The sequence below is a fragment of the Rana temporaria genome, chromosome 5 (genome assembly GCF_905171775.1).
Source record: "Rana temporaria chromosome 5, aRanTem1.1, whole genome shotgun sequence".
NCBI classification, from domain to species: Eukaryota; Metazoa; Chordata; class Amphibia; order Anura; family Ranidae; genus Rana; species Rana temporaria.
Window position 1 is genome coordinate 81,729,998 of NC_053493.1, and position 25,238 is coordinate 81,755,235.

The 25,238-nt window shown below is 42.1% G+C and overlaps 1 protein-coding gene across 6 annotated transcripts in view; it reads right to left on the bottom strand.

Annotated features, from left to right (window-relative positions):
- LOC120940114 (sodium channel protein type 5 subunit alpha-like) overlaps positions 1-25,238 on the bottom strand; it is a 494,846-nt gene that overhangs the window by 203,576 nt on the left and 266,032 nt on the right. For all 6 annotated transcript variants that reach the window (XM_040352763.1, XM_040352761.1, XM_040352760.1 and 3 more), the window contains one exon: positions 13,448-13,583. In XM_040352763.1, coding sequence (XP_040208697.1) covers positions 13,448-13,583 — 136 coding nt within the window. The remainder of the gene's footprint in view (positions 1-13,447; positions 13,584-25,238) is intronic.

Genomic DNA, 25,238 nt, shown 5'->3' on the forward strand with positions numbered 1-25,238 from the left:
CATATAACTATTCTGGTTCCCAGACTACAGGACACAACAAGATGAGGATGTCTCTCTATCTCTACAGTAGTCTGCACCTTTTCTTCTACACCCTGGTGAACAGTGGCAGCTGGTGCTAAACTTTTTTTTTTGGGGGGGAGGGAAATAACCCCCCCAGATCCCCACTCTCCCCTCCACAGTCACGTCTCCTCAGGTTATCCTTCCAGCCAACCCGACCTGTCTCCTGTCCCAATTGGGTGGAAGGAAAAGCCGGAAGACAAAATCAAATATATGTCACAAGTGGCTGGCCTCGGGGGACAGTGCTCTGCACCCTGAGCCCAACCTTTTTTCAGACAATTGGAGCCTCGGGCTCTAATCATGTGGCTTAAAAAAAAAACTCAAAGTAACCTATGAGTCCGGCACCCCTGCATGCATCCTCGCATGCAAACTAGGGGGCGGCGCCTCTGCGTCCCTTATGGACCGGCCGCACCTGCTGGTTAATCTGAAAAGCCTTTTACTGCTTCGATTTGTATATTCAAGAATTGTCTACTTGCCATTGGTGTGCCCAGCCTATAGCATTAGGGTGTGCATCCTAAAGCTCAAACACGTGTGTGTGTGTCTACATATATATGACCCCGCCACCTCATTGATCTCCCTACCAGCACAGTGAAAGAAAAGTGTGTAAACACTTCTCTTATGGCAGAGATGGTAAAAGGGAGATCTTTCTCATCTTCCTGGAGCCACACAGTGTTCATTCCGTTGACTAAAACCGACTAAAACATTTTTGTCGACTAACTTAATACCATTTTAGTTTACTAAAATACGACTAAAACAACTGAGATGACTAAAATACGACTAAAACGCCATTTTAGACAAAAGACTAAAATGGGACTAAAACTTAAATGCACTTTTAGTCAAAAGACTAGGGGCCAGATTCACAGAAGAGATACGACGGCGTATCTCCTGATACGCCGTCGTATCTCTGTGATCCGCCCGTCCTAACTATGCGGCTGATTTATAGAATCAGTTACGCATAGATAGCCCTAAGATCCGACAGGTGTAATTGACTTACACCGTCGGATCTTAGGATGCAATTCTAGGCCGGCCGCTAGGTGGTGATTCCATTGCGGTCGGCGTAGAATATGCAAATGACTAGTTACGGCGATCCACGAAGATCCGCACGTTCGTCGCAATCTCGTACGTCGTCGCTAGTCGTTTTTACCCGTCGCAAAGTTACACCTGCTTTAACATGGCTTATCTTTAGAACAGCCATGTTAAAGTATGGCCATCGTTCAGTTTTTCAGGCGGTTTAGCGCTAAAAATAGCGCCTAAATGCCGCCTGAAAAACTCCTGCCCTGCAGTCTCAGTGAAAAAATAGCGGCGCTATACCGCCACCGCACCTCCCGCCCCGGTGTGAAAGGGGCTTATACAAGAGGGGCCAGATTCTCGTACCTGCGGCGCAGCGTAACGTAACCCGTTTACGTTACACCGCCGCAAGTTTTCAGTCTAAGTGGCCGATCCACAAAGCACTTACCTGGAAACTTGCGGCGGTGTATCGTAAACACGTCCGGCGCAAGGTGGCCCAATTCAAATGGGGCGGGTACCATTTAAATTAGGTGCGCTCTCGCGCCGGACGTACTGTGCATGCTCCGGTCGCAAGTTTCCCGACATGCTTTGCGCAAAAATACGACGCGCCGACGTGTTGAGAATCGCGACGTGCGTAACGTACTTACGCCGGGAAAACAAAAAAATTCAAAAGCGATGCGGGAAAGACGGGCATACTTTAACATGGTGGAGTAATTTTACACCATGTTAATAGCAGCCCTATCTTTGCAACGGGAATCTAAAACTTGCGACGACGTAACGACGGGAAAAACCTTCGTGGATCGCCGTAACTGCTAATTTGCATACCCAACGCTGGTTTACGACGCAAACTCCCCCCAGCGGCAGCCGAAGTATTGCATCCTAGGATCCGACAGTGTAATTCAATTACACCTGTCGGATCTTAGGGCTAGCTATGCGTAACTGATTCTATGAATCAGTCGCATAGTTAGAACGGCCCTAAAACAGAGATACGACGGTGTATCAGGAGATACGCCGTCGTATCTCTTTTGTGAATCTGGCCCGATGTGTGTTACTGGCCAGATCATCAGGTGAAATAAATGGGAAAAAGCTGTAAGAAAGAAAATGAATGCAGCCACCACATCTAATGCCGTGTACAGACGGTCGTTTTTTGTGATGAAAAAAAACGACGTTTTAAATCATGAAATAAAACGACGTTTTTGAAACTTAATTTTCAAAAACGACGTTGCCTACACACCATCGTTTTTTCACAATGCTCTAGCAAAGCGCGGTTACGTTCACCACTTTTTTCCATTGAAGCTCGCTTCATAACTAGCTTCTGGGCATGCGCGGGTTTAAAAACGTCATTTTAAACGTTGTTTTTTGCTACACACGGTCAATTTCTGTGAAACAAAAAACGACGTTTTGAAAAACGACACAAAAAATTCAAGCATGTTCGAATTTTTTTTTTGTTGTTTTTTTGAAGACATAAAACAACGTTTTGCCCACACACGATAATTTTAAGTGATGTTTTTTAAAACGTCGTTTTTTTTCATCACAAAAAACGACCGTCTGTACGCGGCATGAGGATCAGTAAGCTGCAATATATTATATTCTGTCTTTGGGTTTAATACTGCTTTAAGATATTTTTATACAAACACTTTGTTGCATGTCCAGGACAAGTACAACTATGGGATAATCTACAAAACAAATGGCCCAAATCAGAAAATAAATTGAGCTGTTATGATATACTCATGGATGCCTGAACACACCAGACCGTACCAGTCAAAAGTATCACAATGATTTATAGCTCATCAAAATGAACCTATAGTAGATGAAACCCCTAAATGATGTTTAATGTACTAAAAACTATAGGGGGGCTTTTAGCAATAATGTCGCTGTCATAGATCTGCTGCATTTTGCATATCTTTTAGGGGCACAATATTGTCACCCCGCGGCAGAAGATGACCTTCATGGCAGGATGATTTATGTGAGGGTTGTAGATTTATTAATGACAACAACGTAAAGATATTGAAGTGTATGTAAAGAACTTTTTAAAGTTTGTAATGTAGAGAGGAAATATTAAAACCCATTTGGAGTTTTTATTTATGACTGCATTTCTGTAACAGAAAGTGAAGGGAAATCTCTCCGACAGGACACAGATAGCAAAAATACTTCTTAAAGTGATACTAAAAGTTTTTATTGAAATAAAAAAGATATTATACTTACCTGCTCTGTGCAACGACATCACGCGGAGCAGTCTCTTACCTTCTCTTCGACGGTCCCCCGCCGACACTGTCTGCTCCTCTTTTCACTGGGTACCTCCCTAGCAAGTTGGTTACTATGGGGGCACTCATGCATGCGTTGTTCCGAACTGGGCTGTGTGTATCCATAGACCCCTGCCCCGCTCCCTTCTTACAAGAGCTTGACTGGCAGCAGTCATGTCAGTCTTTGTACCCTCAGTGTCTCATGTGAGACCAAGAAGTAAGAGGAATGGTGCTGCAGCCCGAACAGCGCTGGAGTGGTGAGGAGTCAGATAAGAACTTAAGAATGGAGGTGGATAAGATAGGTAGTGGGTTTTTCACTTTAATGCAGAAAATGTCTTAAAGGTATTGTAAGGATCCATTCACACCTAGGCGTTTTTACGCCCGATGCCCGACGCTATTGCAGCCTGCAATACGCTGGAGGGGTGATTTAACATTGTCGGCTATGGAGATGGTTCACATCTCCACGCCGAATGCCGAAACGCCGTACGCCTGAAGCTCAAAACAAGTCCCGGACCCTTTTTTTCAGGCGGCTTTCGGCGTTCGGCATAGCCGACAATGTTAATCACCCCTCCGGCGTATGTTAGGCTTAAAAAACACAGCGTTTTGTTGCGGCAAATCGCGGTACAATACGCCACGTTCAGGTGTGAATGCAGCCAAAATTTTAGTTTTTTATTTTCTAAATAGGTTCCTTTAAACTAGTGCATTGTTGGTTCACTAACCTTTTGCTTTGATTTCCCTTCTAAATGTTTTTTTTCTTTGTCTGGATTTCTCACTTCCTGTTTCTCCTCAGTAAGCTTTCCACCATCATCCGAGCTGTTCTGGCTGGGGGTTAGTTAGCCAGAACAGCTTACTGAGGAGGAACAGGAAGTGAGAAATTCAGACAAAGAAAACAAAGTTAAACAAATATTTAGAAGGGAAATTGAAGGACAAGGTAAGTGAACCAACAATGCACTAGCTTAAAGGAACCTATAAAGAAAATAAAAAACAAACCTTTACAACCCCTTTAAGGTTAAAAAAAAAATGTTGGCTTTAGAACCACTTTAACTATTCCCTAAAATGTTTAATTAATTTTTTGATTTACATATGTATAAAATCTTATATAGGAATTAACTGATGGGGTTTATACATACTCTAATTAATAAAGTTTTCACTTTATACATTATCTCCAGTATTTTTGGCAACTACTTTACATATTTTTTTCCTTTGTTTGCATTTCAAGACTTAATTATTGTACTGGTTATGCTTCTGAAGATGCTTCCCTGTGTGTTTCTGATTAGGGGAGGATTAAGAGAAAAAGCCATGCTGTTTAGTTTGGTATACAATCATCTAAACCGTACTAGGATATGAATTGTTACATTTTATATTTAGGTTAATATAGGTCCATAAAATGTTTGTGGTTTAATAGTGATTGTAAAGTCTTGTTTAAAAAAAAATACCAAATATGTCATACTTACCTCCTCTGTGCAGTTGGTTTTGCACAGAGCATCCCGAATCCTCCTCTTCTTGGGTCCCACTTTTCAGCTCGTGGCTCCTCCCTCCTATCGAGGGACCCCTCAGCCAGCAGCTCTCTATTGGGGCACCCTAACTGAGTCAGAGCTCCGCCCCCTGTCAACCCGATTGGCTGGCTGACTTTGATTGACAGTCGTGGGAGCCAATGGTGCCCCTGCTGTGTCTCAGCCAATCAGGAAGAGTGTCCAGGACTACCGAGGGACTCGTGGACATTGCTAGAGAGAGAAGGGGCTCAGGTAAGTAATTAGAGGGTTCTGCGGGGGCTGCTACATACAGAAGTTTTTTTTATCTTATTGCATAAAATGCATTAAGATAAAAAAAACTTCTGCCTTTACAACTCCTTTAAGGTGATTGTAAAGGATCGTTTTTTTTTTTAAATACTTACCTCCTCTGTGCAGTTGGTTTTGCACAGAGCAGCCTTGATCCTCCTCTTCTCGGGTGCCTCTTTACTGCTCCTAGCCCCTCCCTTCTTTGAGTGCCCCTCAGCCAGCAGCTTGCTACAGGGGGCACCCAAGCCAAGTCAGAGCTCCGTGTATCCATTCAGACACGGAGCTCTGCCCCTCCCCACTGACTGGCTGACTGACTTTGATTGACAGCCGCATGAGCCAATAGCACCACTGCTCTGTGTCAAGCAATAAGGAGAAGTGTCCTAATCGTTGGAGAGAGAAGGGGCTCAGGTAGGTAAATAGGGGGGTGCTGGGGGGGGCTGCTACACATGGAAGGTTGTTTATCTTAATTCATAGAATGCATTAAGATTTACAAAAAAATTCTGCCTTTACAACTCCATTAAGTTTTATTAACAAATTATATATGCTACAGCTGCATTAAAACACACTTGTTGTGCACCTCTTTGTTTTGTAAAAAACAACTTTCAAATTTGTGTCCAAAGTTTCAGCTGCCTGAGTATAAAGGGTTTGGTTTGCAGGGTTTTCTTGTGCTTTACTGTTCTTTAGCGATACCCTTTGGGCAACTTCTGCTAATGTTGTCTGATGGTTAGCATTGGTTCGGAGCCTAGAAAACGTTAAGCCCTTCCCAATAGAAACACTAACTTCCCAATATGTAAAAGTTAAGTTATTTAAAAGCATAAACCCTTTTTTAAAGGTAAAAAATTAGCATGTAGTATGGGTTGTACTGTGAGCAGAAATCAACAGTAGCCTCTCTATGCTTAGAAATGTTGCACAGAAGCACAGCGAGTACAATGAGATCATGACATCGTAAAGCCACGTACACACGGGCAGAATGTTGGGAGACATTTGCTGGTACAAAAAATACTGGGCGACATCTTCTGTGTGTATGCCAGTTTGTCAGACATGCATGCTAGAAAACCAGCAGCTGATCGACTCCTGATCAGTGCTCTCAGCCTGTCAGAATACAACTCAGCGGGGGAAATCACTGTACTAACCTCATATGGTTAGTACAGTGTCTCCGACCAGAACTGACAGTTTTTTTTTTCGTGCAACCAGCTGGGTTGCATGTATAAAAACTGATACTGTGTACCTGGCTTTAAGGCGGCCATACATGGTTCGAATTTCGAAAGAATTTTCTTTCGAAAATCGTATCAAAGAATTTTCGTACGAATTTCACACCGTTAGTGGGCTGCAGCAACAGCCGATTTTCGTGCGGCAAACAAATTTGAGGAATCCGACATGTTGGAATTTTTTTGAAAAACGAACGATTTTCTGATCAATGGTGGGAGAATCGTGCGAGAAATGTAATAGAAAAAAAATGTGCATGTGCAAGAAAATAGTTTTCCCGGAGAGAAAAGAATATTCCCGGAGAGAAAAGAAAATTCCCGGTAACATGAAGGTTTGGTCGGCCGAATTTCGAAAATCAATGGTGGCATCATCGGATCACAAAAAAAACGAACTTTCTGATTTTGAAAAGAAAATTTGTTCGAAATTTAGGGTGGCTCACTAAAAGAGTTAATGCAAAAAACTGTGTGAATATTCACTTCAATTATCCAATCATGTGAAAAGCATCTGCACATAATTGGGTATACAAAATAAAAAGGAATTTGCTTTCACATGACAATCAGAGAAAGCCAACACTCCAGTGCAGAATGCTTCCGAAATTCTGCTATTATTCAATTTAATAGCTAATTGCGATTATTTGTATTTTTTTAAAAATTAGATACATAGTCACATTGAAAACAACCATTTTCTAAAAATATTTTTAACATTTGTCCTTGGAAGCCTTAGTATTTTTTTTTTCAAGAAGTTTAAGCAGGATGCAATTACAATTGGTATAGTATTCCTAGTTCACAAAACTGAAGGACGATGTTACCGCACATGAACCGTGAATGTAAAGGCAAAACAAACAAAAGAGGATATCACTATGTAGCATTCCGTAGCACAAAGTAACTTTTCATGCTTTTGTTTCATGTGTGTAATTTTTTCTGCATCCTAGTGAAAGAAATGTATATACAGTACATAATTATGTTCCTGTCCCATTGGTTTATTTGCATGATAAAAAAAAGCAATTTAAATGTTGCACATTTACCATAAAAGGCACATTGTGTTTAAAGTTGGAAATTAGGCCTTACGATGCATATGTAGTATACAGCCCAAAGCCTATTTTTACTTTTTATGATAAATTTGTATTTTTTCTACTGCTGTCCACCCTATTCAGTATTCTGAAATCCCTTTTGCTTTTCTGCTTGTAATACACCCACTGTAGCCTCTTTTCTTTCTTTCAAATAGAAAAAGTCAGATGTATGAAAGTGTTATGCCCCATACACACGATCGGTTTTCCTGTTGGAAAAAGTCTGATGAGAGCTTTTGGTCGGGAATTCCGAACCGTGTGTATGGAAAAACTGCTGGAAAAAGATAGGGAGCAGGATCTCTTTTTTCCCATCAGGAGAAAAACTGATCGGAAATTCCTATCGTGTGTACAAATCCCAACGGGCAAAATTCCGAGGCATGCTCGGAATCAAATCGACGCATGCTCAGAAGCATAGAACTTAATTTCCTTGGCTCGTCTTAGTCTTTTATGTCACCGCGTTCTTGGCAATTAAAAGTTCACCGAACTTTTGTGTGACCGTGTGTATGTAAGGCAGGCTTGAGCGGAATTCGTCGGAAAAACCATCAGTTTTTTTTCTGACGGGAAACCCGATCGTGTGTACGGGGCATTAGTATTAGGAAATGTGTCACAACCACAATATTCAAGCCTGCCCTGAAAGTTTAAAAAAGAGAAGCTGTACATTACAGCACATGGTTGAAAAACTAAGGGGGCTTAAAGCAGAACATTAGGGGAATTAAAAAAGCTACCCTTGTGCAGTTGCTTTTGTTTTCAATGAGAGAAGCTCTGTGACTATTCCCATCAAGATGATTTGGATTTAATTGGTATTTTTTTTAACCGCATTTTCTCAGTGTAAGCTTAAAGCAGACCTTCAGTAATTTTTTAAACGTTCCATCAGTTTAAATCTTCTGGCCTTTTATTTTTAACTTTGAATAGTAAAGCATTTTTTTCCTGCCAATGAATACTGAATACTTATACAGTCCACTTCCAGTTTTTTGTCTGGCCATTAGCCTAGGCTTATGACATCATGCACAGTTCTCTCTTTCACTCTTGTGAGAGTTTCCCAGGAAGAGAGGGAGGTGAGTCATAAGAGGGTCAATCAGAGCTGTAGAGCTGGAGGTGTGCCTCTGTGTGTCTGTGTAAATCCAGGAAGTGAACAGGCAGCAGCTTCAGCTGCCCACAGTTAAAATGGTTTCAGCCAGACATAGTGGAGGGAGGTTTCTGCAGCATATTTGGCAAGTACAGAATCACAGTATATTTAAAATAATATGCAAAGTGGTATAGGGAAACTTCAGAATGGCAAAGATGTTAGCCGACTGCAGTCCCTCTTCAACATCTAAACACAATGTAATGAATGTTCGTCTTACTACCCTGAAGGAGGGCATGCAAGTGTACAGTAGGTATGAACAAAAAAAGTATTTCTCCTGTGCTCGTGCAGGCGGTATTGATGTAGAGTGATAGTAATTTCGGATGGTCGGTTGTGTAGGAAAAATCATGTGTGTCACCCTGTCTAAACTGACCAGGGGTGGTCCGAAGAGAGCCAAGTGAGAAGAGAGGAGAAAGGCGCGTGATCTAACGCATGGATAAAATTGATACAGTTTATTCTTAAACAAAGTAGATGAATAAATAAATAAAAGGAATTTAGCCTACCATTGAGCATTTGCCCTACCATTAATTTTAAATTAACACTTTGTAACCTAGTTTCTATGAATACATAGTAATTTCCATTTATTTATTTATTCATCTACTTTGTTTAAGAATAAACTGTATCAATTTTATCCATGCGTTAGATCACGCGCCTTTCTCCTCTCTTCTCACTTGAAGGGCATGAAAGCCCTGAGGCAATGGGGCATTCTTCCAGATCTGCTGCACAATGAGCTCCATTGCAACCGCCCTGACACCCTACAGTCGGATTGGTAGGTAGTCTCCCACAAGAGATCCTCAAACCAAAACAACTTTGGAGGTACCTGATTCCTTCTTATCTATGCCATAACGCAAATTCCCTGGCACAGAATTTTTTTCAGTTGTTTCCCTACTAATGCTAACGCAGTGTCATATCTTCCTGTGTACGGTCCACTCATTAGATCCATTTTTTAGACTGTTCTGTATTTTTATTCCATTCTAAGGTCCTTGGACCATGTTCGTTTCCTGGCTCTCCATTGCAAGCAAAGCTGCCGCATGTGTCACATTTGATTCATTTGATTCTACACCATCTCCCCTTATGCATCCCTATCACTCCAGCAAGCTCCTCCCTAAACCAATTTGGATTAATTGCCAAACAAATGTTTAAAAATGCTACTGAAAGGTCTCTCTCTCAATACCAAAGGCCTCAACCACCCTGCTAAATGGTTCTCCCTTTGGAAAGAAGCATCAAAAGCCAAGGTAGATATTCTTTGTGCCCAATAAACACACTTTCATATAGATGCAACTTTTAAATGCACACATGGACTATCCACACATCTTCCTGGTCTCCTTACAGGAGTCATTAACTATGAATCATATACCATCGCTTCCATCTGTGCCCCCAATTTGCATCAGCTGAGATTCTTATGAAAAATCTTCAAACCTGTATCCTCTATCAGGGACGGCCAGCTGCTGATATGTGGGACTTCAACATAACTGTAGACCCACACTTGGACTCCAGCTCCAACACAAAAGGAAGACATTTTCCCCCACGGAACCTTTTTAAAAAAGGGGGTGTACGGTGTCTGGCGGTGTCAACACTCCTGTGAACGAAACTACACCTTCTTTTCCACCAGGCATCAATCATACTCCCACATAGACCTATTCATGACAGACAAATGGCTTCTTTAGAAGGTCTCCTCCTCCACCACCCATGACATTACATGGTCAGATCATGCGGCAATCTCTATAGTGATAGAGGAGCAGGAAGCACTACCTATGGCATCTCCGGGACTATTTAACAATGTAAACCAGGTCCCTATATTCTGTGGACTGCCCAACAGGCTTTTATATGGGGGATCTGTATACAAGGGGCCAGGGTTAAAAGACAATACAACTAAAAACTATTAAATCTGCTCTCGGAAATCCACTCGCTTGAATCTAGAAACAAAACCTCCCCTACCCACTCCGTCTTGACCTCTCTTGCTAACCTTTGAGGGGAACTGAGGGCCCTCCTAGCAGACATGTATGAACGACACCTAAGGGCTCTTCAACGTACCCACTATGCCAACGCTAATAAAGCAAGAAAGCACCTAGCTAATAGACTAAAAGCCATTCAGGCTAAAACTAGAATCTCCCATTTATCACACCCTACACTCAACTGCAATATAACTAATCCACAAGCCATAGCAGATGAGTTCGCCAACTACTATAGCGCACTATATAACCTCCGGGAAGACTCTAACACTCCCCTACCCTCCTTGCCTGACATGCAGAGCTTTCTAACTAGACTTCACCTCCCTTCCCTCACTGATGAGCAGCTCCAAATGCTCAATGCCCCTTTCACTGACATGGAGATATCTAAATCCATTGATTTGCTATGAACCGGCAAAGCCCCTGGACCCAACGGTATTTGAATACTACAAATTATTTGCCAATACTTTGGCCCCGCACTTAAAGCCAGTATTCACCAAAGCCATGCACACCTCAAGCTTTCCCCCAAAGATGCTAAGAGCACAAGTGGTGACATTGCCCAAACCGGGTAAAGACCCCACCACACCCACTAACTTAAGTCCGATTTCTCTGTTGAACAAGGATGAATAAATTTATGCTAAGCTGCTAGCCAAATGTTTGATGTGTGTTTTACCCACTCTAATCAAAAAAGATCAAATAGGGTTTGTCAGTGGGAGGAAAACCTCAGACGCAGCAAGACGAATTATAGATATCATACATTTTGCAGAAAAAACTCGAACGTCTTTTCTGCTATTATCGGTTGATGCAGAGAAGGCGTTCGATAGTGTACACTGGCTCTACATGTCAACAGTTTTGGAGAAATTTGGGTTCCAAGGTCACATTTTATCCACCATTATGGCCTTATGCTCCATGCCATCTGCACAAGTGATTGCATCTGGTCTGCTATTGAAACCCTTCACCATTTCTAACAGGACCAGACAGGGCACCTCTGTCTCCGTCAATTTTCAATCCAATGACTGAACCCCTGGCAGAGGTGATCCGCTCTCATCCAGGCATTACTGGCTTTAACTTCTGAGGCTCTGACCATAAGGTAATTCTCTTAGTGAATGATATAATTTTACTCCTGACCAAACCTGAATCCTCACTACCACTGGCGTTCCAAATTCTCTCCCAATTTAGTCAAATATCTTATTATAAAGTGAACACCAAAAAATCATTGATTTTTGACCTAGGGGTCAGTACCCCAACCAAACATAAACTTCAAAGTCAATTTCCCTTCACAGGAGCTCTGAAGGAATCCCCTACCTTGGCATTACCGTGCCCGCATCCTCCAATTCTTGGGAAGCTGCTAATTACAAGCCACTGATCTCCAAAATTAATAAGGAACTTAAACACATAGCCAAGTTTAAACTATCTTGGTGTGGCAGACTAGTGGCAGTTAAGATGAACATTCTCCCCCAAATCATTTATGTCTTTAGATCTCTGCCAATTCCCGTCCCCAATTACTACATAACAGTAGGGATGAGCCGAACACCCCCCCCGTTGGGTTCGCACCAGAACCTTCGAACGGACCGACCGTTTGCAGGAACATTTAGAACCTCATTGACGTCTATGGGACTCAAACATTCGAATTCAAAAGTGCTCATTAGACATGTGCATAGCAAAAATTTTCGTTTATTTCTGTTTCGTTTCTGTTCGTTTATCGTGATTCGTAACGAGTCGTAATTTCGTAAGACGTTAGTTATCGTATTTGTACTCTTTAGTATTTTCGTAACACTCTTTTTTCCGTTTCCGTTTTTTTCTGTTAGTTTATTTTTCGTTGAATCGAGATTCGTATTTTCGTTATATTTTGTATTCTGCCGCGTTCGTATTTTTAAAATGATTTTATTCGTTCCTTCGTTCTTACGTTAGTTTAATTTTCGTTGTTTTGCTATTCGTATTTACATTATATTTTCCATCATGCCGCATTCGTATTTTCGTAAAGAAATATATTTTCGTTGCTTTATGATCATTCGTATTTTCGTGTCTAATTTCCTTTGATTGTAAAAATGTACTTTTGTAGATTTTATTGCATTCGTAATTCTGTTAGAATACATTTTACGTTTATTCGACACACTACTCGTCGTAATTTTGTAATTCGTATTTTACTGTGATTGACTTGACTGTCTTAGTTAGCACACACACCCTGTCTAGAATGAAGTCTGACGTAGAAGAAAACTAAAATATGTCAGATATTACAAATACAAATCTAGAAATTAGATGCAGTGCACTGCAGTCTAACACAGAAAAAGACACAAGGAGCCAGGAGGTAATGAGAAAGAAGCTCATTGGGGGAAGGAACAAACCCCTTCAGAGGAAAGGGACAGGCCGGGAATCCGGTCCGGTCGGCCGTACACACGACCGAACATGTCTGCTAAAACTGGTCCGCAGACCAGTTTCAGCAGACATGTTCGGTCATGTGTACGAGGCCTAAGAGTTATTTTTCGAGTATTTAAAAAAATAATAATACAAGAATAGGCAATTGAAAGTTACAATACTCTCAGTTCCTAAAGAACTACCATCCTGGTGCTCCTATCCCTACAGCTAGAGTGACAATAAATAAGTATTTGAGGTTTCTACTATGCTGTTATCAGCTATTGCTTAACATTTTCTACCCGAACATGATACCAGCTAAGTAGATCATTATTTTATGCATGAACTAGGATTACTGGAGTGCCAATTAAGCACTCCACTATTGTGCCAGGATCTCATAGACCATCACCAGAGGTGACAATAGAAACTGTAGCTTGGCCAGGTCAATCTTCAGTCTGCTGATACGCCACCATATTACTATTTATGCTGAATTCCCTAGTTGATTTTATTCTTCTCTATACTTCTTCTTCATATTTCTCTTCTGTCGTTTATCAAGCATAAAATTTGTTTTACAATAACCTAATATTACTACAAATGGCAAAAACATGAATACAAAACAAATCAGTGTCATGCTATTGAGAAAATATAACTACAAGGATATTTACCTTCCATGGCGTTAGTTAGGACACTGACGGCGCTCACTGCCCGTGGCCTTTGAAATGGCTGGTCTGGGTATTCCACTGACAGCCGGTGAGGCATCAGCAGCTGCATCTTACTTATTTCAAGGTCTGATGGAGACATCTATTAAACAAAATAATGTATTAAACATTTGCTAGTCTGAAAAGTTCAACCAAACATTAATATTTATTTGATATTTACACCATTTTGCCTATTGTTAGTTTTGATCGGTTTTTGCATACTACAAATCCAGCAATGGCAAAAAAATACACTAAGCAACATTTTTATCCAAAAGTACCACACCTCCACCTACATATTTTATGAAAATTGGATGTTTTACTTTGACCTCTCCCAAATGCTCCCTTACTTCTGATGCAGGTTTTGCCTCAATAAAATTTTGACCCTGGAAATCATCCTGCTTTTCAATTTTGCCGACTTGCACAACAAAATACCTCCTTCTATTGCATATAACATTAAAGCAGCATTAAACCCAAAAGCAAACCTTTATCATATTGTAGTTTTTTAGATTTGATGACTACTATAGTTTCCTTTTTTAGGCTATCTTTCTTTCTTTTATTTTTGGCCTGGTGATCCTGTTAGTAAGTCTGCTGCTTTTTAACAGAACAAGCTTTCAGATGTGGCAGTTAGAGGGAAGAGACAAACCATTTACCACTAACAGGAATGATCAGCTTTTATTTATTTATATAAAACATTTACCCCAAAAGGAAAAAAAAATGTTTGCTGTAACTGCTTAATTTGGTAGTGTATTTCAATCTGCTAGTGCATCTTAGGCCCCGTACACACGACCGGATCTGTCCGCTGGGATTTATCCGTGGATCAGTTCCAGCAGATAGATCCGGTCGTGTGTAGGGCCTAGCAGACATTTTCAAGCGGACATTTGTCCAGCCGACGGTTTTCCAGCGGATACAAATTTCTTAGCATGCTAAGAAATCTATCCGCTGGAAACCTGTCCTTCGTCTGTACAGACTCACCGGATAAGTCCGTCCGATCCCCATCCCTTGCATGGGTCGAAATGATTCGATGCATGCGTGGAAGTATTTACCTTCCAGGGTCATGCACGTTGCCGCGTCATCGTCGCGGCGACGGCGCGGCCACGTCACCGCGGATGTTTTCCACAGGGATTTTGATCTGATGGTGTGTACAGCCATCAGATCAAAATCCGCCAGCGGACATATCCGATGGACACGGTCCGGCGGACCGTTTTCATCGGATATCCGCCCGTGTGTACAGGGCCTCACACTTCCCTTCCCCCGGATTGACAATGCTGCTGTCCAAAGGTGCCCCTGTGCTCCTTCATTCAGAGTATAGGCTGAACAGGAGGTGTGTTACTAGCCAAATGACCAAAAAGTGAAAACAAATGCAGCCACCACATCTAAAAATTGGTAATCTGGATATTGCATTTTTGGTTTAGGGTTTAATACTGTTTTAACTTTTGTTGTATTGTAGGCCACTTATCATGACAAGGGTCGCACTGAACAGGATTCAAAAGGGCACCTACCAATTCAAAAACAGTAAGAGCAAGGCTATGAGGTGCCCCAACACGTCGCTGCTCACCATATTACTATTTCTTGAACAGAGATGATGGTAGGTATGTAGACTGGTCAGTAGACAACAAGCCTTGAGCTTAAACTCAGATCCTGCAATTTCTGCCATGGACCATTACACCAGTGAAAAAATGGCCTAGTCTGCTCAGTCTGCGTACTCCTTACAAGACTGAAGCCCAGATTCTTGTACACTGGGCGTATCTCTGCGGCGGCGTAACGTATCCGATTTACGTTACGCCGCCGCAAGTTTTTCAGGCAAGTGCTTTATTCACAAAGCACTTGCCTGTAAAGTTTCGGCGGCGTAGCGTAAATCACCCGGCGGAATTCAAATTCGGCGGGTAGGGGGCGTGTATCATTTAAATGAAGCGCGTCCCCAGGCCGAACGAACTGCGCATGCGCCGTCCGTAAAATACCAGGCATTTTATAAATGGCGGTGGTGCCAAGCCAGTAACTTCCTGTGGACAGTGCATAGAGGGTAAGCCGCTCCCACAGAACCCGAGCAGTAATTTCCAGCTTCCCCAGTGGTCCATCAGGTATGAGATATACATACTGTATTTATTGGCGTATAACACTCACTTTTTTACCCTGAAAATAGAGGGTAAACTGTGCCTGCGTGTTATATGCAGGGGGCTGTGGAAAGTTTTTTTCCTGAAACTTCCCTCTTAAAGTTAGGGTGCGTGTTATACGCCTGTGCGTGTTATACACCGATAAAAACGGTATTAATATTGTGCCATACTGGGCCAATGTAAGTATGCAATACAGTTAAAGCCTGGAGTTCAGCTTTAAATAGTAATTAAAGAAATAACTTTCAAGTTAGCACATAGATAAAAATGGGAAACCGTCTTCCCGCTTGGGTGTGGGAAAAGACAATACTCTTTTTCAGAAAGCAGAGTGGTTGAGAAGTGATATCAAATTTACAAGTTAAACATGTGAACAAAAAGCAAAACTTTTCAATTTGAAAATCACAAGATCAAAATGGACCTTTTACATTTTAATTAAGCTCATTTTCTGAATCATTTTGATATTAAAAGCACTACAAAGTTCTAGAAATATTTCCCCCACAGTGCACACTGCACAATTTAAGTTTAAGCTAGCACCAAAATATACAAGAATTCCTAGAACTCAACTTGTCTACAAAAAAATTCCAAAACATCCCAGAGCTTATCAGCCCACTCAGACGTGTATGGAGTGCTTTCAAGTGTGATATAGAATTCAGGGGATACCAGGCTAAATATTTCTAGGAATCAGATAACAGGAGGAGACAATCAGTTAGGTAAGCAACTGGAAAGACTACTAGCATGGAACGTAGACAACATAGACTGTTTACTTCTGAAACGTTTTGCTCTGCTTGCAAATAACATAACTAAATATAAAACTCTAGTGTAAAACGTACATTTTTCCAACATAAAAAGGTTTGCTGATTACAAAAGTTTGACAAAAATGTAATGATAATACAGACACAATTGTCATATAAAAAATATAAGCAGTAGCTATGTCTACACAAAACTGACATGTTAGTTTACTTTTTTGTAAACTATGAGATAAATTTACTTACAACCCTAATATTTGCCTTGGCTGAAATTGTAACTCTAATTTAATATAGCATTAAAGTGGTTTTAAAATCTAATAGTTTTTACCTTAATGCATTCTCTGCATTAAAGTGGTTCTTATGCCGCGTACACACGACCGTTTTTATCGGGTTGTAAAAAAGTTTTTTTTAATGTCATTAAAAACGATCGTGTTTGGGCTCCAGAGCATTTTTCACGATGTAAAAAATGGCCATTAAAAATTTAGAACATGCTCTAATTTTTTTTTTTTTTTAACAACAAATAAAACAAGGCTTTTTTTCTGGGATAAATAAACTTTGGGGACCCGGTACTGGCCAGCCGTAGGTCCCCTGGACCCCAAACTTGGCCCCACTCTTCCTCTACAAGTGTGCAAAGTTTGTTGTCCGGGGGACCTACGGCCGGGGAGCACCGATTTTTAAAGCCGGGCACCCCTTCTATATACGCCCATGTTAAACTTAAGTCTAGTCATGGACACAGTGAGGCATGGACACAGTGAGGCATGGGCACAGTGAGGCATGGGCACAGTGAGGAATGGACACAGTGAGACATGGGCACAGTGAGGCATGGGCACAGTGAGGCATGGGCACAGTGAGGCATGCACATGGACACAGTGAGGCACAGTGAGGCATGCAGATGGACACCCTAGGCTTATACTCGAGTCAATAAGTTTTCCCATTTTTTTGTGGTAAAATTAAGTGCCTCGGGTTATATTCGGGTCGGATTATACTCGTATATATATGGTATGTATGTGATAGGGAAAGCAATTGATAAACATTTGTCACTAAGGAATAGAAAGTGACTGAACAAACAGGATCACCAGATAATCTTTAAATTAAAGCTACATATTTAAAAAAGCTTAAAAAGGTTTAAGATGCTAACATTTATATGAGATTTTAAAGACTGTGTTAGATATACATTAACTGAATGTCACCTCATCTTATATCTTGGGAACCCAGGCCTTCTGTTTCATACTATCTATTTTGATGCATTTTTACTTTACATGAAGAAAGAGTCAAACATTGGCTTACATTTTGCAAGAACGAACTGTCACTATTGCATAGCACGTGTAACACATTGGTGCTGCACGTATATTACTGGGCATATTGACTGAGATCCTCACCAAAAGAAAAGCAGGTGGCTAAAAAAAAAAAATCATGCATTATTTTTGTTTAAACATTCCTCTTCGTAGGAGGAGAGATCTGCCATTCTATGCCTGTTGGGAACATATGCCAGGGGGATGATGAGCACGCGTCTATGTGATAATCCCCACCTCCCTAAGCAAACAGGGGAATTATTAAAAAAAAAAAAAAAAAAACATACAAGGGATTAATTAGGCACCCAGGTGTTGCAGCTACTTTCCCGGGGCTTTTATCTCAATGCATAGAAACAAATAACAATTACTAATAGTGAAACAGCTTCTTTCTGTACTATTTTACTTTAGCAGTGTTCCTGCTGGCTCAGTGCTAGGCATATAAAAAAGGGAGAAAAGTCTACATATTTAGGAAAAAAAGTGAAGTTGTTACACTTTGCTAAAAACATGTATGAAAATAGGAATATAGGGCCAGATTCACAAAAGAGATACGACGGCGTATCTCCTGATACGCCGTCGTATCTCTGAGATACGATTGTCGTATCTATGCGCCTGATTCATAGAATCAGTTACGCATAGATCTCCCTAAGATCCGACAGGTGTAAGTGACTTACACCGTCGGATCTTAGGCTGCAATTCTAGGCCGGCCGCTAGGTGGCGATTCCATTGCGGTCGGCGTAGAATATGCAAATGACTAGTTACGCCGATTCACGAACGTCCGCTTTGCCCGTCGCTCTAAATTTACGTAGTTTCCGTAGAGATACGTCGCGTAAAACTAAGCATGCCCTCTAGGTGGTCTAACCAATGTTAAGTATGGCCGTTGTTCCCGCGTCAAATTTTTAAATTTCACGTTGTTTGCGTAAGTCATCCGTGAATGGCGCTGGACGCCATTTACGTTAATGTCGAAACCAATGACGTCCTTGCGACGTCATTTAGCGCAATGCATTTTGGGAAATTTTAGGGACGGAGCATGTACGTTCGGCACGGGAACACACCTAATTTAAATGGTCCCCGCCCAATTTTAATTAGGCGGGCTTGCGCCGGGCAGATTTACGCTACGCCACCGCAAGTTTACAGGTAAGTGCTTTGTGAATCAAGCACTTACGCTGTAAACTTGCGGCGATGTAACGTAAATGGGATACGTTACGCCGCCGCAGCGCAACGCATTTGTATGTGAATCTGGCCCATAGTCGAAGTGGAATTCCAGGTAAAACGTATTTTTTGGGCTAAAGTGGGGAAGGATAGGGATCTTTGTCTAGATAAACCAATTTTCAACCTTTTACCTCTCGATTTTGTTGGGGATCCCAGCTAAAAAGAATTAAGGGCCAGATTTACAAAAGGGATACGACGGCGTATCTCCTGATACGCCGTCGTATCTCTGTTTCTATCTATGCGACTGATTCATAGAATCAGTTACGCATAGATATCCATAAGATCCGACAGGTGTAATTGTTTTACACTGTCGGATCTTAGGATGCAGTACCGCGGCCGCCGCTGGGGGGAGTTTGCGTCGTAAACCAGCGTCGGGTATGCAAATTAGGAGTTACGGCGATCCACAACAGATTTTTGCGTTCGCTACGTCGCCGCTAGTCTAGTTTCCCGTCGCAAAGTTAGTCGTCGTTTTGGGTGCCCTAACTTTAGTCAGCAAACGTATTGCTGTCTAAAGTATGGCCATCGTTCCCGCGTCGAAATTTAAAATTGAACGTCGTTTGCGTAAGCCGTCCGGGAATACGGAATTACACTACGCGCGTCGCCGTTCGAAAAAATAACGTCACTGCGCGCAAAGCCCGACGGGAATTGCGGAACGGAGCATGCACAGTAGGTCCGGCGCGGGAGCGCGCCTAATTTAAATGGCACACGCCCATTTGAATTGGCCCGCCTTGCGCCGGACGTATTTGCGATACACCGCCGCAAGTTTCCAGGTAAGTGCTTTGTGGATCGGGCACTAAAACTGGAAACTTGCGACGGTGTATCGTAAACGGGTTACGTTACACCGGCGCTCTTGTACGTGAATCTGGCCCTGTATCTACAGCTCATGAGAAATACGTTGGAAAAGGTTTTGAATAAAATAATATGTAATATGGAAATCTCAGGTGATTAAGAAATAGATATATATTTTTAGATTTTTTTATTCAGGGCTCAAACTTTCAAGTCCTGAGCTACTCGCCAGGCATTAAGAGTTACTCGCCACCCTTTTAAATTATCAATTTTTTTTCCAGATCATACAAGGGCATGCACATATCATACAAGGGTATGCCTTGATTGCAAATGCCCCCCAGCTCTCTCATCTCTCACAAATGCCCCCAGCTCTCTTATCTCTCACAAATACCCCCAGCTCTCCCATCTCTCACAAATGCCCCCAGCTCTCTCATCTCTCACAAATGCCCCCTAGCTCTCCCATCTCTCACAAATGCCCCCAGCTCTCTCATCTCTCACAAATGCCACCCGCTCTCTCATCTCTCACAAATGCCCCCCACCAGCTCTCTCATAGATGCCCCCCATGTCTCAAAAATACCCCCCAAGCTCTCTTACCTCTCATAAAAGCTCCTCCCAGCTCTCAAAAATGCCCCCAGCTCTCTCATCTGCCACAAATGACCCCAGGTCTCACAAATTACCCCACCTCTTTAATTTCTCGCAAATGTCCCCCTCAGCTCTCACAAACTCAAAAAAGCCCACCCAGCTCTCACAAATTCCCCCCAGTTCTCTCCCCAAAGCCACCCTCCAAAAATCTCTCACAAAAGCCCCCCAGCTCTCTCACTAATGTCCCCCTCAGTTCTCTCCCCAATGCCACCCTCCCAAATCTCTCACCAATGTCCCCTCAGCTTTCTCACTTGTGCCCCCCCAGCTCTCTCACTAATGCCCCCCAGATTTCTCACTAGTGCCCCCCAGCTCTCTCACTAATACCCCCAGCTTTTTCACTAGTGCCCCCAGCTCTCTCACCAATACCCCTAGCTTTCTCACTAGTACTCCCCAGCTCTCTCACTAACATCCCCCAGTTCTCTCACTAATACCCCCAGCTTTTTTATTAGTGCCCCCCCAGCTCTCTCACTAATCCCCCCAGCTCTCTCACTAATCCCCCCAGCTTTCTCACTAGTGCCCCCCCAGCTCTCTCACTAATACCCCCCCCCAGCTCTCCACCAACCCTATCCCCCCAGCTCTCTCACTTCTTGTAAATATATAATGCAGCTGCCACCGTGCTATGCTTTTTTCCTTCAGCACAGTGCCGCTGACAGCTCCGACTGGAGCTCGCCCCCTCCCTTGGACTACAGGAGAGTCAGGACGCTCTCTACGTTGCAGATAGAGAAAGGAGCTGTGTGTAAGTGGGCGTCCTGACTCTCCTGTAGTCCAAGGGAGAGGGCGAGCACGACACTCCACACCAGGGAGAAAGCCTTGCATTACTGTGTGGAGTTACAGACAGAAGAACAGGAAGTGAGGATTTCTCAGAAGAAATAAGGACATTTAAAAGCAAAATCGAAGGATGGGGTAAGTGAAGGAGGACTGCACTAAGGTAAAGGAAGCTATTTAGGGGAAAAAATGTACCTTTACAACCCCTTTAAGTAATAAGAAGACATGCACAGCATATGCATATACTACACAACATGACCCTGAGCTGCAATTTCATGAAACATCACCCTGCTTCAGACTCTATCAGGTAATCCATATTATTGACAAAGCACTAATACATACTGCAAACAGCAATATGGGATGTGCCAGGTGACAACATGATAGCCATAAAAGTCAGTAATAGCAACAATGTGATTATTTGCTGAGGTCCAATCAATGTAATCAGATGTTCCAAGTTCAATTTGGTGATGTGACATGAAGATTAATCCTTAGGTCAAGCTTAGTTTAGCCAAATTGTAAGATGATGGTTGAATTTGTATGCAGAGCCATAGACAAGGGTAGATATAGGGGTCCAAACCTCCCCAGATCATCTGTCCTTTGTATAGGTGTAGCAGCTAGGCTAGTGTAGCCCAGCTGGAAGCACCTTTAAGTTTGGAGTTGCACAGCTCAATTACTTCTTATCCCTGGCTAAGGGACTCACAAGTTGCCAGGAGTGAAGAGAAAGAAGACTTTGATTGGTGAGCCCAATCCACTAAATCCTGAGGAGAGATTAAAGCGGAGGTTCACCCTAAAAACATTTTTCTAACAATACATTGTGCTCACTTCCAACATTGACAGTATGCTGATTTTTTATTTTTTGTTGCTGTACATACCGTCGTATAGCTATTTCCCCCCCCGGCTTCCGGGTAGTGGCTCCCGCGGGAGTGGGCGTTCCTATGCAGAGGCTAAGTGATTGATGTGATGGCAAAAACTTCCCCCAGGCGCATAAGGCGCGTCACAAGTTTCTGAAAGAAGCCGAACTGCGAGTCAGCTCTATACGGCGCTATACAGCGCCTGCGCACCGACGTTCGGCTTCTTTCGGAAACTGGTGACACGCCTTATGTGCCGGGGGGAAGTTTTTGTTATCACGTTAATCACTTAGCCTCTGAATAGGAACAGTCCAGCCCAGAGGCGATTAAGTTCGCATGTGTTACGCTATATAAGTTTTCATTCATTCATCATGCGGTGGGAATATGTTTCAGCAGCAGGAACTGGGAGACCAGTCAGGGAAAGATGAATGCTGCAATGTGCAGAGACATCCTTGATGAAAACCTACTTCAGAGCTCTCTGGACCTCAGACAGGGGCAAAGGTTCATCTTCCAACAAGACAAAGACCCTAAGCCAATATAACAAAGGTGTGGATACAGGAAAACTCTGTGAATGTCCTTGAGTGGCCTCGCCAAAGCTCAGACTTGAACCTGATTGAACATCTCTGGAGAGAACTGAAAATGGCTGTGCACCGACACTCCCCGTCCAACCTGATGGAGCTTGAGGCCTCGTACACACGACAGAGGAACTCGACGTGCCAAACACGTCGAGTTCCTCGTCGAGTTCAGGGATGAAGCCGCTGAGGAGCTCGGCGGGCCGCCTTCTCCCATAGAACAACGAGAAAATAGAGAACATGTTCTCTATTTTCTCGACGAGTTCCTCGGCGGCTCCATCGGGCCAAAAGTGTACAGACGACAGAGTTTCTCGGCAGAATCCAGCTCTGACCGAGTTTCTCGCTGAATTCTGCCGAGAAACTCTGTCGTGTGTACGAGGCCTGAGAGATCCTGCAAATAAAATTGGGGGAAATTGCCCAAAAATAGATGTGCCAAACTTGTTGCATCATACTTAAAAATACTAGGCTGTATTTGGTGCCAAAGGTGCTTCAACAAAGTATTGAGCAAAGGTTGTGAATACTTATGTACATGTGGTTTTTATTTTTATTTTTTAATGTTTAATACATTTGCAATGATAACTTATTTTACATTGTCATTATGGGATAAAGTTTGTAGATTTTTTCTTTCAAAATATTTATTGAAAAACAGCAAATTACATGTGATGAAAACCATATCACAGTAGAGAAGAACATCAGATTTACAGAGCTTGTTATCTAAATAAACTGTTTGTAGAATTTTGAGGAAAATTATGAATTTAATCCATTTTTGAATAAGGGTGTAACATAACAAAATGTGGAAAAAGTGAAGCGCTGTAAATACTTTTCTGAATGCACTGTATATGACAGAAGCAGTCCATATTGTTGTTATGTGCTCTTGCAAAATACATTTGCTCTCAGAAAACAGACAGACATAATCACTGCACATCTATTATAATGTTGTCTGTATGTCAAAGGCAGATCACTTTCAAGTTACATATGCCCACAGTGTTACTGAAGAACCAATGAAAAAGGCATTCTACAGGCTGAAAACATGACATCACTCAACTCCTTCAGTCCACAGACTATACAGAGCAGCAGAACATAACAGCTTTATAAGTGTATGTCTCCAGAGACAGGAACTAGCCAGATTTTATTGATATACGTGATTAGTGTCGGAGGGATCTGACGTACTGAATATCAGCAGATAGTATTAAAGGGCTCTAGTCAAAACTGAAAATGAAGCATGTTGATAACTATAGAACTATATAGTTCTATATAGTTATATAACTATAACTATAGCCCTGCTTAGTACTGCTTTTACATAGCTCCCAACTGTCCCTGATTTCGAGGGAATGTCCCTGATTTGGAGCAATGTCCCTCTGTCCCTCATTCCCCCTCATTTGTCCCTCATTTTGGTTTGATCTATATAGTTGTAAATAAAATGCACTTTTTATCTTTCAAAAAGTGTTTCCCAGTGCTAAACCTTTCATCTGATTCCTAAATTGCTGCATTTGTAGATTTTAAAAGCCATTATAAAGGAATAGTAGAGGTAAAAAAAAAACAGTTGTGGATTTAATTAACTTTTTTGGGGGGTTAATTCTACTTTAAGGGGGTGTGGCAGGGGGCATGTCCTATGCCTACATACGTTTGATAGTAGGTGTCCCTCATTCCTATCTCAAAATGTTGGGACACCTAAACAGTTGATATAGAGTGCACACTTGTTTCTGTGTGTTTACACACATTCTCGCACATCACGATTAGGACAGGATATTAATTTTAATAACCCTTTGTAAAAATTGCACAACACCAAACTTTATGTACGTTCCCGCAATGCACATGTGTGATCATTGCCAAAGAGTAACATACCCAGTGCAGGCTCCAGAATGAAAATTCCTCTACTTATACTGCTGAGACTGTTAGGCCCCGTACACACGAGGAGACATGTCCGATGAAAACGGTCTGCGGACCGTTTTCATCGGACATGTCTCCTGGGAGCTTTTGGTCTGATGTGTGTACACACCATCGGACATGTCCGACGGACATGTTTCCAGCGGACAAGTTTCTTAGCTTGCTAAGAAACTTTTGTCCACTGGAAACCTGTCCGCTAGGCCGTACACACGGTCGGACATGTCCGCGGAAACTGGTCCGTGGGCAATTTTCCGTGTGTTTGCAGCTATTTAAAATTAAGACTGAATTTACACTGTTTAGCACTGTTCTCCCTTAATTTTTCGCACCATACTGCAAGTGCATATAAAAAACAGAAATGTGTGTCTTAGCGCTGTAGTAAAGTGACCGCTGTCACATATAAGTAGTATACCCAACTTAAGACAACAATGTGCAAACAGATGTGTAGCGCCAAACAAAAATGAATATACGAAAAGTTATTAAAAAGTGAAAAAAAGCCCTCAATTAACAAATAAAACCGTATATGATAAGACTCCAAAGAAAGATTTAGTACAGCAATACCAAGGAATATAAAAGTCCACATGCGGCGCTCAAGTATGAAATAAATCCAAGGAGGGAGAGTTGATACACCAGTCAACAACTTCAATGTGTATAAAACAGCACACAACACCACCTGGAAATCCAATCTGCTTACCAGACAGCTGAAAAGAATAGGCATAATGGAAACCCAAGGTCACATCTCCAATATTCACCATTTAATGAAATCCAACCCAGAATTGTGACCAGTCGTCAGATATTTTCACACAGTATAAACTTCTTTTGGTTCTCATACAGGATGTGTAACAGTCACCAAATCAGCCAGTGATACACAGTGAAAAGATACTGCAGCCAATAGTGAAGCCCGTA